The sequence below is a fragment of the Calidris pugnax genome, unplaced genomic scaffold (assembly GCF_001431845.1).
Source record: "Calidris pugnax isolate Ruff unplaced genomic scaffold, ASM143184v1 scaffold25, whole genome shotgun sequence".
In the NCBI taxonomy this organism is placed as follows: domain Eukaryota; kingdom Metazoa; phylum Chordata; class Aves; order Charadriiformes; family Scolopacidae; genus Calidris; species Calidris pugnax.
Window position 1 is genome coordinate 8,875,202 of NW_015090805.1, and position 12,127 is coordinate 8,887,328.

Genomic DNA, 12,127 nt, shown 5'->3' on the forward strand with positions numbered 1-12,127 from the left:
AAACACTGCAGTGCTCAAGAACTGAGACTTCCTTCCACTGCTGGGGATGGAAAGCAGGCGTCCACCGTGGATCTGTGCAGGTGTCGGAAGCTGTGTGCAGGGACCACACTGCAAGAGGCTTTACTGGATTATGGATTGATTCTTGTTCGTGGTATTATATACTTTAGCACCCCTTAAAAGTCAGTGCGAAAGCTAGGGAAGAGCCAATGTGCTCAGGTCCCATGGTAGTGCTTTGTGCAGTTTCCTGCTAAGGGCCCTGTTGTCCTTTGTGCGTTCTCTCGCAGGCTTGGATTTCTCTCATGTTATTAAAAAGCAAAATCAAAGCATCCTCCCACTTCCCTTTACCCAATACTTTAGCTTTTAGGGACGCAAAACTAACTTTCTGAACATGAACAGGTCACAAACTGATGCCACAACTGTCTTGAGTTGGTGAAAAGCTCTGCACAGTACCTCGAAAATAAGGGTAAAGCTGCCCAACATATTTCCCCACAGCTTTGTGGGGGACAGTTTCATTCTCAAGATTCTCTGTCTCACAGCTGACAAGTTCTCCAGGGCTGTACTTTTGCAGGAGTCCCTATGGGTCCATAATTTGCCTTTAAGGCATCTAAGTCAGCTGGGAAAACCAGGCCTCTTGGGGAAGCATGGTGGTCTACAGAGATGATCTTTCTGCAAGGGCCCACATATTAGATGGAAAATGTCTGGGCCATCAGTGAACCAAAAATGTTCCCAACCCCTGTGTTAGAAGCACCAAGCAAATGTGATAACACGGAACGAGGGAGCCAAGTGTAATCCTGAGGTAACAGCCATATATGTCAGAGTTCCCTGCAAAGGAAATGGGGTTGATGGATGACTGATACATTGGTGTTTTGCTACCTGCCTGTCCCACAGGAGCAAAGTCAATGCCCATCTTCTTCCCATATTCAAGTATCTTCTGGGTGCATGGGACCCAGTACCTTGTCTGTCTTTCCAAGGTGCCAAATTACACTGTAGAGCATTCACCAAGAGAAGTTCACAAAGGAATCCTGGAACCAAAATCCATTGAAATCCATGCCTTAAGACTTTCCCAGGGATTATTGCCCAGAAACCTGTGACTGTGATTCATCCTTTCATAATTAGAGTAAAGCTCACTGCTACGAGAAACTTCTAGAGGTCTGGGCTAGTACCTTTTTTGTCATGAGTGAATTTGATTTTAGGGAACCATGGCCAAAACATACTTGCTTATTAAACTACTCCAAGCAGCTTTAATAACGTATATAAGGGTTTGTTCTTTAAAAAAAAATAATGATTCTTTCAGACATCTGAAGAACTATTGTACCAGGGCGGGGAGTGCACAAAAGTAGGAACCAAAGCTGTACATATCAGTGTCCGATCTCTTTGAATTCCCAAAGGTAACAAACCCAGCATCTCAGTCTGGTATCCACATACAAATTGCAGTTGGCTTCTAACTGTACCTCGCTGGACTCAGGAGCCCTCTGAGGAGGTGTAAACAAGACCCAACCAATTCAACAGAAAACTGCAGTTGGCCCGTGTTGGTTTGTGGCTGTCAGTTTAGTTCTCCAAAGCCTGCTGTCAGCCTGGTGCATCCTGGCTAGTTCTCATATAATACTGTCCTGTTGTACACAGGCCTGTAGATATCTTCAGAACTTTCTTTAGCATCGAATCCTAGCATCTGGTTGAGAGGCTTTGTTCATTGCTGCCACAGCAGATCTCCTTCATTTCATTATTATAGTCCCTCTGACTTTACAGTGAGTTATGTCTACATGATCCAGTACTTTTGTAACAGTCTTCAAAACTGTATGGAGTTGCTTTTGTGTTTCTCCATTGCAGCTTTAAAACCATTTCTCCCACTCAGGTTTCAATTACAATTTATGATTTATCTTTGCGTCTTGGAATGTTTTGACTTTTTTCAAGACAGATAAATCTTCTAATGCTTTCGTTACCAGGTATTCAAGTTACTCTGAAGGAAAGGATTTCATTTTGATTTGGAGCAAGTCGTACCTTAACAGACCACCTTGACCATCAAATGATGGTAGAGTCAGTACTGGAAAGAAAGAAAAACACTTATCAGGCCAATCTTTTTTTACATAAGAGCTTCAAAGAGACTCCAAGCACATAAAAGCATGCAAACCACCAGGCTGCTTACCCATCTATTTTAAATGTATTCTGTGGTGCTTGCCTAACTAGCAACCAGACAGGTTATGTGCAATTTCAGGCTGTTGCTGAATGCGAACTCCTTATTGCTCTGTTGCTAAACAGGATGGGGAACAGAGGATTTGCATTCTCTTGGAGGGAGCCCCTTCCAAGAAAAAAGCCCACTCAGTCGTTTTTTACTAACAAGTACTTTTAATCTAATGGTTCATTTAGAAAGAAGTATTAACCACATAAGGAACCGCTTATATTAGGGAAGTAAGAGTTTTCCTACTAAATCAATCCCATGTGCCTGAAGTGCCCATGAATCACTGCTGTCAATCAAGCAGGAGAAGGTGATTCACCGAGCTGTTTTAGTAGTCTCTGTAACAGGGCTGTTGGTGGGAAGTTTGGTAAGTGCATCGTTACTGCAAGCCATCTGAATGTGTCCACTCATGGGCTGGACAGCTGGGCAAGGCTTATCCCATCCAGTGGTCTCTTGCGAGCAGGGGCCAGAACCAAAAATGTTCAACAAGGGGACAAAGACACTTGGAACCTGCCCCAAAACATTTTGCCTCATTTTTGCTAGCTGAAGGTAGACATTTTTTCTAAAGCAAAAGGTTTTTTTCTGTGTGTCTATCTTCTAAATCTAGCGAGAATTTTTTAAGCAATGTGGCTGTAGTGAACATACAGAGGTACAACTATCACGTAAGTATGCAAAAGTTATAGCAGCAAGTACATTAGCTTGATGTAGCTTGCATTACAATTTTATTCCCCACTGGCTTGCTTTGCTTGAAACACAGTGTTCATGTGAGGCAAAAGCATATGTTTAAGTGGGTTGCTAATACTTTCACTAATATTTTACCCAATTGGTTCATCACTTAAATTGTTCCCTGCGTTTGATGGGGCTGTGATAATTCCACTTCATTACGTTCAAATGCTATTAGGGCTGTTGTAGCTGTCCTGGCACGTGGCCTGCTCGCTGGGCCTCGCTGCGTTCTTGTTGGTAACAACAGGACCTTTCAGTCCATCTCTGGTTTCTCACTCTGTGGCGTACTCCTCTGGCGTTGGGCATTCCACTTTTCTATCCTCTTTCCCTCCATTACTGTCTGCTGAAATTCTTTTTGTAAACCCTGGGGATTTGCAACCCATATGGTAGCACTGCCAGGGGAAGAAATGATGCTGCTCCTCTGTCATCTTTAGCAGCAGGGGTCCCAGATCCTGGTGGAAGTCATCAAGGCACACAGTGCAGCACAGTCACAAAAGCCTGTTTAGTTCCCCTCTTCAGCCAGTGGTCTTTATGCGAATTTCTCCCTGCTTTCTACAGAGCAATCTTAAATCTAAAGGACAAACCCCAGTTTATTCAGTTTGTTGTCTCTGTGGACTAAGACCTATTGTGTTTCAAAATGCCAAGAACTACTATTCCCACGACTTCCCCCATCTCTCTGTCTTGGAGGAAATACGCTTTCTTTTCTTTGCTACATGCTTTCTATTTGGTGTGACCAATTTAATGATTTCCACCTCCCTCTTGCTTTGCCCTCTTGTCCTCCCAGGCCTGGAGCTAGGTAAACACCAGTGGGAACCTAAGCGGGGTAGCACAGATTTTAGTTCCAGTCTTGAACTTGGTTCCTGGGATGGTCTTTCTGGACAAAAATATTTCTCTGTGTGGAGACAGCTGTTTGCCAGCCTGAAAATATAAAACGTAAGATCTCTGGTGAGGTGCAGTGTCCTGAATCTTACACAGAGATACATTAAAGTTTTGGGGTTTTTAGCAGTGAGATAAAACAGAGCCCCTTGTTGATAGCAATTATGAGTCCAGAGTAATGTGCTGGTGATTTGTTATAATGTGTGTACAAAGTCCAAAACTGTGGGCTTCAGAAACATGCATTCTGCAGTCTTCAGCTGTCTCCCAGCTCCTGCAATGTGCATGGCACGTGCTATCAGCATCCTGGTGGAGAGCTGCAGGGGCACTAGGCAAAAGTCAGAGTGGTGATGACTGAGCCATGTCTGTAGTTCACTCTTGGCCTGGAGAGTCTTTGCCCGGGAACTCCTTCTTCCAAGGAGTGAAATGCCTATTTTGTTAGCAAGCCTCTGTGGTGCATCCCGTCATAAACCTGGGATGGTAATGAGTCTTCCTCGAAGGAGAGAGACATTGCTGTTGCCCGTGGGGCTCTTTGAGAACCTGAGCAGGAAACGTGAGTAATTTTAAATAGGTCTCATCAAGGTTGCACAATGTTCGCTGTGCTTCTGGGCAGTAGTCTCTGGTAGCCATGTCAGTAGGTAGTTTGAAGCTGGACACCAAAGATAGAGGCCTTATGTATCCACATTGATCTCATCAGCAGAGAGCTATGGTGCTCATGGTATGGGTTGGGATGCTTAATTTTCAGCATCCTCGTTTGAAAATTTGCAGGGGTATTTCTGTGCCTCCAATGATGTGTTCATCAAACCCTGCTATGGTTTGTTGCTTGGCTTGGGAGCGTTACCCCTTCGGCCTCAGCACATTTCTGCAGAAGCACAATACTAAACCTCTGTACTTTATGCTGAACTCTTAATTGAATGCCCTTCAGTGTGTGGATTATAGCACTGTGAGACGGCCAGAGCAGATGCTGGCTGCTTCTTGAGAGCTTTTCATAGCCTCCGATGAGAATGAGCTGACATTGCAGCAGGAACTCAGAAGTCAGAGACCTGTGCAATGAATTCTCTTAACCCTACTAACCCCAGACCAATCTTCTCATACAGCAAACTTCCGAAAGTGCTAAGCTCACTCAATGCTACGTTTCATAATTCATGAGCGTGAACAATATTAGCAGGCTTTAGGTTTTGAACCGTTCTGACCTTTGTATGCTGAGTCCCTCCTCCTACTAAAGGACTTGCATTGGTTGGTAAGAAGTCTTTGATACGGGATATTTAAGAGAGGAAAAGGGAGTGCAGGGAGCAGAGGAAGATTAGGGGCAGGGCTGCAGCATTATGCTGAAAAGATCTTTTGACCCCTCCAGCCTATCACTTGCATTGTGGCAAAGATTATAAAGATGTTTGCAAAATGTACTACAATTTTAACTCATGACCGTATATAACATTCACTCTGAGTTTTCCATCCTTTCATTTTATATAAGTAGTAAGCTGTTATGCCCATGTATAAGTTACTGAATATAATCCCCATTTATGGATGGGGAAACTGAGGCAATTAATACTGTGTCTCATCAAGGTTACACAAGAAGAAGGCTGTGTAACACTAGACACAAGGAACGTTGAGAGCCTGCATTGCAGCACTGCACTTGGACATCTATGGGAGCACTTCTGTTTTTGAAAAAATACTCTATCTATCTGCTAAAAAGCACTAAGAAAGTTTTGTGCATACCCTTTGGCTGGCAAAATTACAAATCCTGTCTCCCTCAGGTTGGTGGTCTGTTTTAATAGCTCTTTATTTTTTCAAACGGACTAATTTTAGTTAAAAGCTTCCTCAAAGTTACACCAGCTAAATTTTTGGAATTGACTCTATACATTTTGTATTGCATGGATAAAATAATTATGAGGCAGATTGTATATTTATTAAATCATTAACCTAAAATAAAAATCTCAAACCCTCAAATTTCGGTTGCCAGCGTTACATAATGTTCACTGCAGAATGCAGAGTTGTTTATGCTGTACGGGTGACACACTTTCTCCCTTTGAAAAAATTATGGAGGAAGAAGCCCCAGCAAACAAGTGCCAACCCCAGTCATCCCATGGGAATAACTCTCCAAGTGCACAGGGGGGAACCGGTTCAGTTCTTTGGCGCTCCGGTTCTATGCCGATGTGGCTTGTGTTGGCAGTCCTTGGCTCCCTGACACACGGGGTCTCAGGTGGAGGACTGTCATCAGAAGTTGCACCATCCAGCTTTTCGGGATGGAGTGCAAGAACTTGCTTGCGGCAGTGTTTTGTAAACATCGGTCTCTGAGCAGCACTGGTTCCTCTCTCCAGATATCCCTCCTTTGCAGTGCTGCAAGAAATGGGAACAGAATTGGCTTCCAAAAAACAAGTGTATTGGAACAGCAGGAAAAAAACCCAAGCGTGTGGTTGAGAAAACTGCTCTGTACGGGCAGATGACTGCACTTCCAGGAAGCCTTGTTCAGCTCATTCGCATGCGGTGGGAGTAGAGGAATATTGGCCTGTCCAGAACAGCTTGTCTGTCACTATGTGTTGCATTAAATAACCAGAGTGACTAGGATAACTGTGCTCATTGAGCGGGGAAGGAAGCGCTTATTCTTCCAGCTGGACTCCAAGTCTCCCTTGAGGGGTAGCGTTTATAAAGAACGAGCCCATCCGTTACAAATTAATGCCTTGAAAGTTAGTCAGATTCAGCAACACCCCTCCCCACTCCCTAAGGTTTCCTCATCCAGCTTTTGCTCCACGGGAGGAAGGTTTCAAACAGGGCTCAGCAGAGGGTTTCTCGGGTTCCGCAGAGCTGCTCTTGGATGCGTAGAAGTCTAGTTGGTGCTTGAACCAACACCTAGCAGCTTGTTTTCTCTCAAAATAAATACTGCATTCTGCCACCTCTTCTCAGAGTCTCCTTATCTTTTTAAAAACTTGTAAATCAAGTGCCAGCTGCTCCTGCAGGAGAGGTAGAGGCTGAAATTCCTGTTGTTTTGGCCATATTTCTCACCTCTTTGCTTCTTCTTCCCTGGCTGTCTCTCGTCTCATCTTACATGGCTTAGCCTTTATTTGTCCTTCTTCAAAAATTGCCACAGATGCCTTTGGGTGCTGAGATGGTAGAGGTTAGCCCCCTTTGGGCACTAGCCTTATTGCAGGGGGCAAGCTGAGCCACTCAGCCTTTGAAACCTGGATTTGGCCATGTTGTTTCCTGTCTTGATCAAGCCATCCATATCCTTATCTCTTCTGATCCTTTAACTGCAAGTTCTTGGGACCAGAAAGGGTCTTCTGTTGTTGTGTTATTTTGGCAGGGTCTGTCACCGTGGGATTCTGGCCCATCATTAGTGTTTGTGATGTAGAAGTGACACAAAACAGAAATAAATTAACTTTTTAGGAGGAAAAAAAAAAAGGTATCTCTTTAGTTATATAATTTGCAAATGGCAATCTTGAGATGTCTAAAATGTATCTTCAACTGTAGGTGTGAATGTACAATATCAATGTTTTCTTTTCAAAATGCGTAGGTTGGTTGCTGCTTTTCTTGACACTGCCAGTTTTTGCTACCATATGTTCTCCTTTTGCAAAACCTTTAGCACTGTTAACTTAGCTTAATGTAAACAGACGATGCTGCGTCTTGTATTCCAAAATGCTAAGGCTGTAGAGGCACCACCTGAAACTGTGTGTGTGTGACTGGTCTTTCTTCCAACTGTGCTGGAAGTTCTGCCTACCCCACCAGTTGTTTGTCTTCGGAGGGAAAAGAGAGGAGGCATTTCCAATGCCAGACAAAATGGGGGTGTGAAGAAATGTGGTGTCACCTGGGCGTTTTGGGTTCTGTCGGTGTCTCCAGAAGGCCAGGCTCTCCCAGGCTCTTCATCTCATGCTCTGTTTCTCTTGCAACTAGGATGTCAACGCGGGAGAGGGGAGCGAGTTCACCGACAGTGGGATCGAGGGAGCAGCCACTGACACCGACCTCCTCTCTAGACGCTCCAATGCCACCAACTCGAGCTACTCCCCGACGGCCAGTCGGGCTTTCATCGGCAGCGACAGTGGGAGCAGCTCGACGGGCGATGGGCTTCGCCAGGGGGTGTATGAGAACTTCCGCCGGGAGCTGGAGATGAGCACCACCAACAGCGAGAACCTGGAGGAGGCCGGCTCTGCCCTCAGCGACGAGCAGAGCAGCGGCACCCTCAGCTCCCCCGGGCAGTCCGACATCCTCCTGACGGCCGCCCAAGGCACGGTACGGAAAGCTGGCGCTCTGGCAGTGAAAAACTTCCTGGTGCACAAAAAGAACAAGAAAGTGGAGTCGGCCACGCGCAGGAAGTGGAAGCACTACTGGGTTTCCCTGAAAGGTACAGAACGAGGGTTTATCCTGATGGGCGTCTGCCATGTCCTGTGGGTTGCGTATTGCTGCAGATGAATTGCTGCCTAGACTCTTAACAAAAGCTGCTGTGAACTTCAGTATAATTAACATCAAGTATGAGGAAGTGGTCCTGATGTTTTTCAGAGGGGGGTTTTCTTTGATGGTTGTTGATGTGCTTGCAGCATGGCATGTGTAACACGTGACTGTGCTGCACTGAAGCGGGGTTCGTACCCTGCTTTGAGTCCCGCTGGCACCACCTAAGGTGGCTTCTCCTAGCACTGTGTTGCCTTTAAGAAGCATGTCTATGGCTTGCTGACAAACTGCCTGTGCGCAGTCACTGGCACATGACAGTGGGAGTTTGCTTGTGATGGACACCAGCATGCGTTCAAAGAGGGGCTCCGTCTCTGGTCTCTGCCTGCATTCCTCTTGCAACTCTTGCACTTAGTGCCGTGGGCCTCTCCTTCTCCTAGATGTGCTTCACGAGTGTAAACACCCAGCGGGTTGCAGCACAGCCACGGTGTGGACAGGAAGCCACGGTTTGGTCATTGAGGCTGGCTTGTGACTTGGGAGATGTTGGCTCAGGCTGTGTCACCCATCATGTGGTGGGCAGCCCTTGGGACCTGGCTGCCCTGTCCATCCTCCTTGGCTGCCCCCACAGGCCACAGACCCTTTTGTCTCTGAAGTTTTGCAGTTCCTGCTAGGAGCATGCTCCAGCCCTGTTCAGGGATGTTAACGGAGCAGCGAAACTCAGGAGCTGACCTCATAAAGTGACCTCTAATTAATCTTCATGCAGTTGCATTAGCAGTAAAGCACTCGCAGGAGTTTGGGACTGGCCTCGCTCTCCTCTGCTGTGGCTGTCCTTAGGCAGATCCACATCTCCTGCTGTGGGTGGGATTGCCAAAACGCTCAGTATGGTTATAGCCCTGTCCTCCCCACACTCTGCCTCTTTAGAGTACTTTTTAAATTATCATTATTTTTAATTTGCAGCACTGTTTTAAAACCAACTGCAAAGTTAGGTGCCAGGTCCTCCTTGGGGTGGTTGGAGAGATTGGGGAAATGGAAGAGGAGAGGGGGGGATGCTCAGGGGTAGGGGGGAGCCCTGATCTCCCCGGGAGGGGGGTGAAGTGGCAGGAAGGTCTTGCTGTGAGGAGCGGGCAAACAAAGGGCCATCTGGGGAGGAAAAAAGGAGAAGGATGAGCAGGCAGGCAATGTTATTTTAAAGTGCTCTGACTCAAGTGGAGTGTTTGCTCCTTAGATTGCTCTGCCTTAATAATGTTAGTGTTTAAGCGAGGCTTTGAAGTTAACAGCTGCTATTGTTTGGCTGCAAATAGTTCTCTGGGAGGCTGGGTAACAGGGCATCCCTTTGCACGGAGATGGCTGCTTCAGTGGCAGAGGAACAATGTGCCAGTTTTAAACAACTGTAGATAATGTGGGAAGGTGGGAGAGAGAGGGGGAGACCCTTTTTTTGCACTCCCCCAGGAGTATTGTAAAGATTATTTTGTAAACCCAAGCAGGTTGGTTGCTGTCCCCACCTAAAACATGCTTTTTTTTTTTTAAAATGTCCATATCACTGTGAGCTGAAACGTTATAATGGAATAAGGATCTGGTTTATGCTTTTCGTTTGTTTGTTGGGGGTTTTTTTTTGTATGCCAGTCTTTCAGCAGGCATGGCTCATTCCAGCCCATTTTTCTTCCAGTTCCTCATCTGCATCCAGTAATTAAATGGCTTGATCTTTGCCTTGCAGGGACTGTTGAAGCTAGCAGCTGCAGGAGGCTGGGGCAGGGCCATGGAGGTTTGCCTGGGGGCCTGTCTGCTCCGGCACTGCCAGGGGACACCCGCTCTCAGGCCTGCATCTTCCTTTTGGTCCCCTTGGTGGGACGGGGTGGCCATGGAAGACCCCCCTTTGGGATTTATAATGATGTTTCTCATCCAGAGCTGGGTTTTACTGCCCGTGACTTTCTTGTCTCATGTCTGTGGCTCTGTTTAAGCAATCCTCGGGCAAACAAAATGTCCCACTGGGGCATGGTTGATGTAGTATACAGCTCATGGTGTGCCTCCACCGCATGGAAGCCACCACCTTTTAAGGCTGAAAACTGGGCTCTCCACTGTGGGGCTGGAAACCTGAACAGGCCCTGGCAATTCCTCTCTCATCCCTGTGACAGTTTTATGCATGATTTATAGTCCCAAGTGTTAGCGCTGTGTGGATACAGAGCGGCCATTGTGTTTAAATGTATTGCTCGCTAATATAGGATGTTCTCTTTTAGGATGCACGTTGTTTTTTTATGAGACTGATGGCAGATCTGGCATTGACCACAACAGCATCCCGAAGCATGCTGTCTGGGTGGAAAACAGCATAGTGCAAGCGGTGCCTGAACACCCCAAGAAGGACTTTGTCTTCTGTCTCAGCAACTCCCTTGGGGACGCTTTCCTCTTTCAGGTTGGTCCAGTTTGAGGGTTTTATGAAGTTGTTCTCTTTTTCTGTCTTTGATCAAGGAGGAGATCTTAGCTCTGGTTGAAAGCAATGGAAAAATCCTGCTGACTCCAGTACGTTTGGGATTTTCCTCTGGCAGTGCTAGAGGAAGGACACGATATATTCGGTAAATGCCACTCAGGAGACCTACCACTACAAGTGAATCACTGTCACTGCTGCTTTTATTTACTGACTGGACCCTCTCTGTGTAGATGGTTGGAACATTAAGAAATATTCTTACATCCCTGTAAAAACTGGGAATTTTGCATGGTTTGACACCATGCTTATAACACAAAAACCAGGTCAGTTACCATGTAGGACATGAACAGCAGTGCATTAAATGTGCTGTAATGCTATCTATGTCTTGTAAGAGACAGGTATCAAAGATAGGACCTTGCCAAGAGGCTCAAGGGGTTTACAAGACCAAGAGGAGTTTGAAGTGCAAGGGGGTACTTGGACCTCCAGGTGCTCTCCCAGTGGCGCTGCAGAATCTAGTTGCCCCTAGTCCATACAGACCTTAGTCAATATCTTGCTGTTGTCCAAGAGGAGACTGGAAGTGCATGTTTGGTTTTTTTAACCAGCAAATAGAAATGTCTGAATTTCACAGGATATGTTTAAAATGAATCCAGTACTTGTATCAAAGACCATATGTCAGTTGATGTGTTTTGCTGAAAAAGATTCCTGTATTTTTGTAACTTCTGCTTCCCTGAGTGATTTTTAGGTTGTCATTCCACTTTCCTAGTGCAAGTTGTCATTAACCAAGGTGTGACACTCTTTTCTTTGTAATGCCAGCCTTTGCTGAAGTGGTGCCATTTCCTCCACTTTTGATTCAGTTTTCTTCACTGCAGGAATCCCTTATTTATTTCCCTGTCCAGTGACAATGTATTCAGAGCTTCTTGCCTTCTTAAACCAGAAGCAACTTTGTGATAGGATGTGCCCCCACTTCATCACTCCTCTGTACTCCAAAGGAAATCTTTAACGTTACACTGTCTCGTAGGTCCTTGCAGCTGTCCTAAACAAAGGGGTAGATTCTAAAACTAGTGCAAAATACAAAAAAAAGGCTTACTGATTCAAAGGACATGGTGCTGGCTTACATTTTGAAGAGACTAGCTGATTGCATACTAAAAAAAAATAATTATTTTTTGCTGACTAGCTTCTCTGCCACCTGAGCCTGATTTTTCCTCAGCTCATAATGTAATACTGCACTGCCCCTTTCTATTTCATGCATTTCCTGAGCAGGGTACATGTATTATGCCACCTGGAGAGCTTCATCCAGGAGGTAAGTATGGTGCTTATGGTCTCAGCATGTGCTTGAAAGGTTGTGGAGCTTCATCTCCTCTTGATCTACTGATACGAGCTTTAGAATCTTTTCCATGCAGTTTTCTAAGGAAAAAGCTTCATTCTCATTAAATTAATGCCAATGGATGCTAAATACTGAAAAAGTTTCATTCAGTACATTATTTTTTTGGTAACGTGGTCTTATTCATTAAAAGCCCTGTGTCTTTATGCCATGGGTAGGTTTTCATGTAACTTTGTGGGAAAAA

At 45.5% G+C, this 12,127-nt stretch overlaps 1 protein-coding gene across 1 annotated transcript in view; it reads left to right on the plus strand.

The window, feature by feature from the left end:
* The window catches only part of TIAM1 (T-cell lymphoma invasion and metastasis 1), a 123,753-nt gene that overhangs the window by 44,773 nt on the left and 66,853 nt on the right, over positions 1 to 12,127 (plus strand). The window contains exons 3-4 of the mRNA XM_014938172.1: positions 7,655 to 8,102; positions 10,378 to 10,550. Coding sequence (XP_014793658.1) covers positions 7,655 to 8,102; positions 10,378 to 10,550 — 621 coding nt within the window. The remainder of the gene's footprint in view (positions 1 to 7,654; positions 8,103 to 10,377; positions 10,551 to 12,127) is intronic.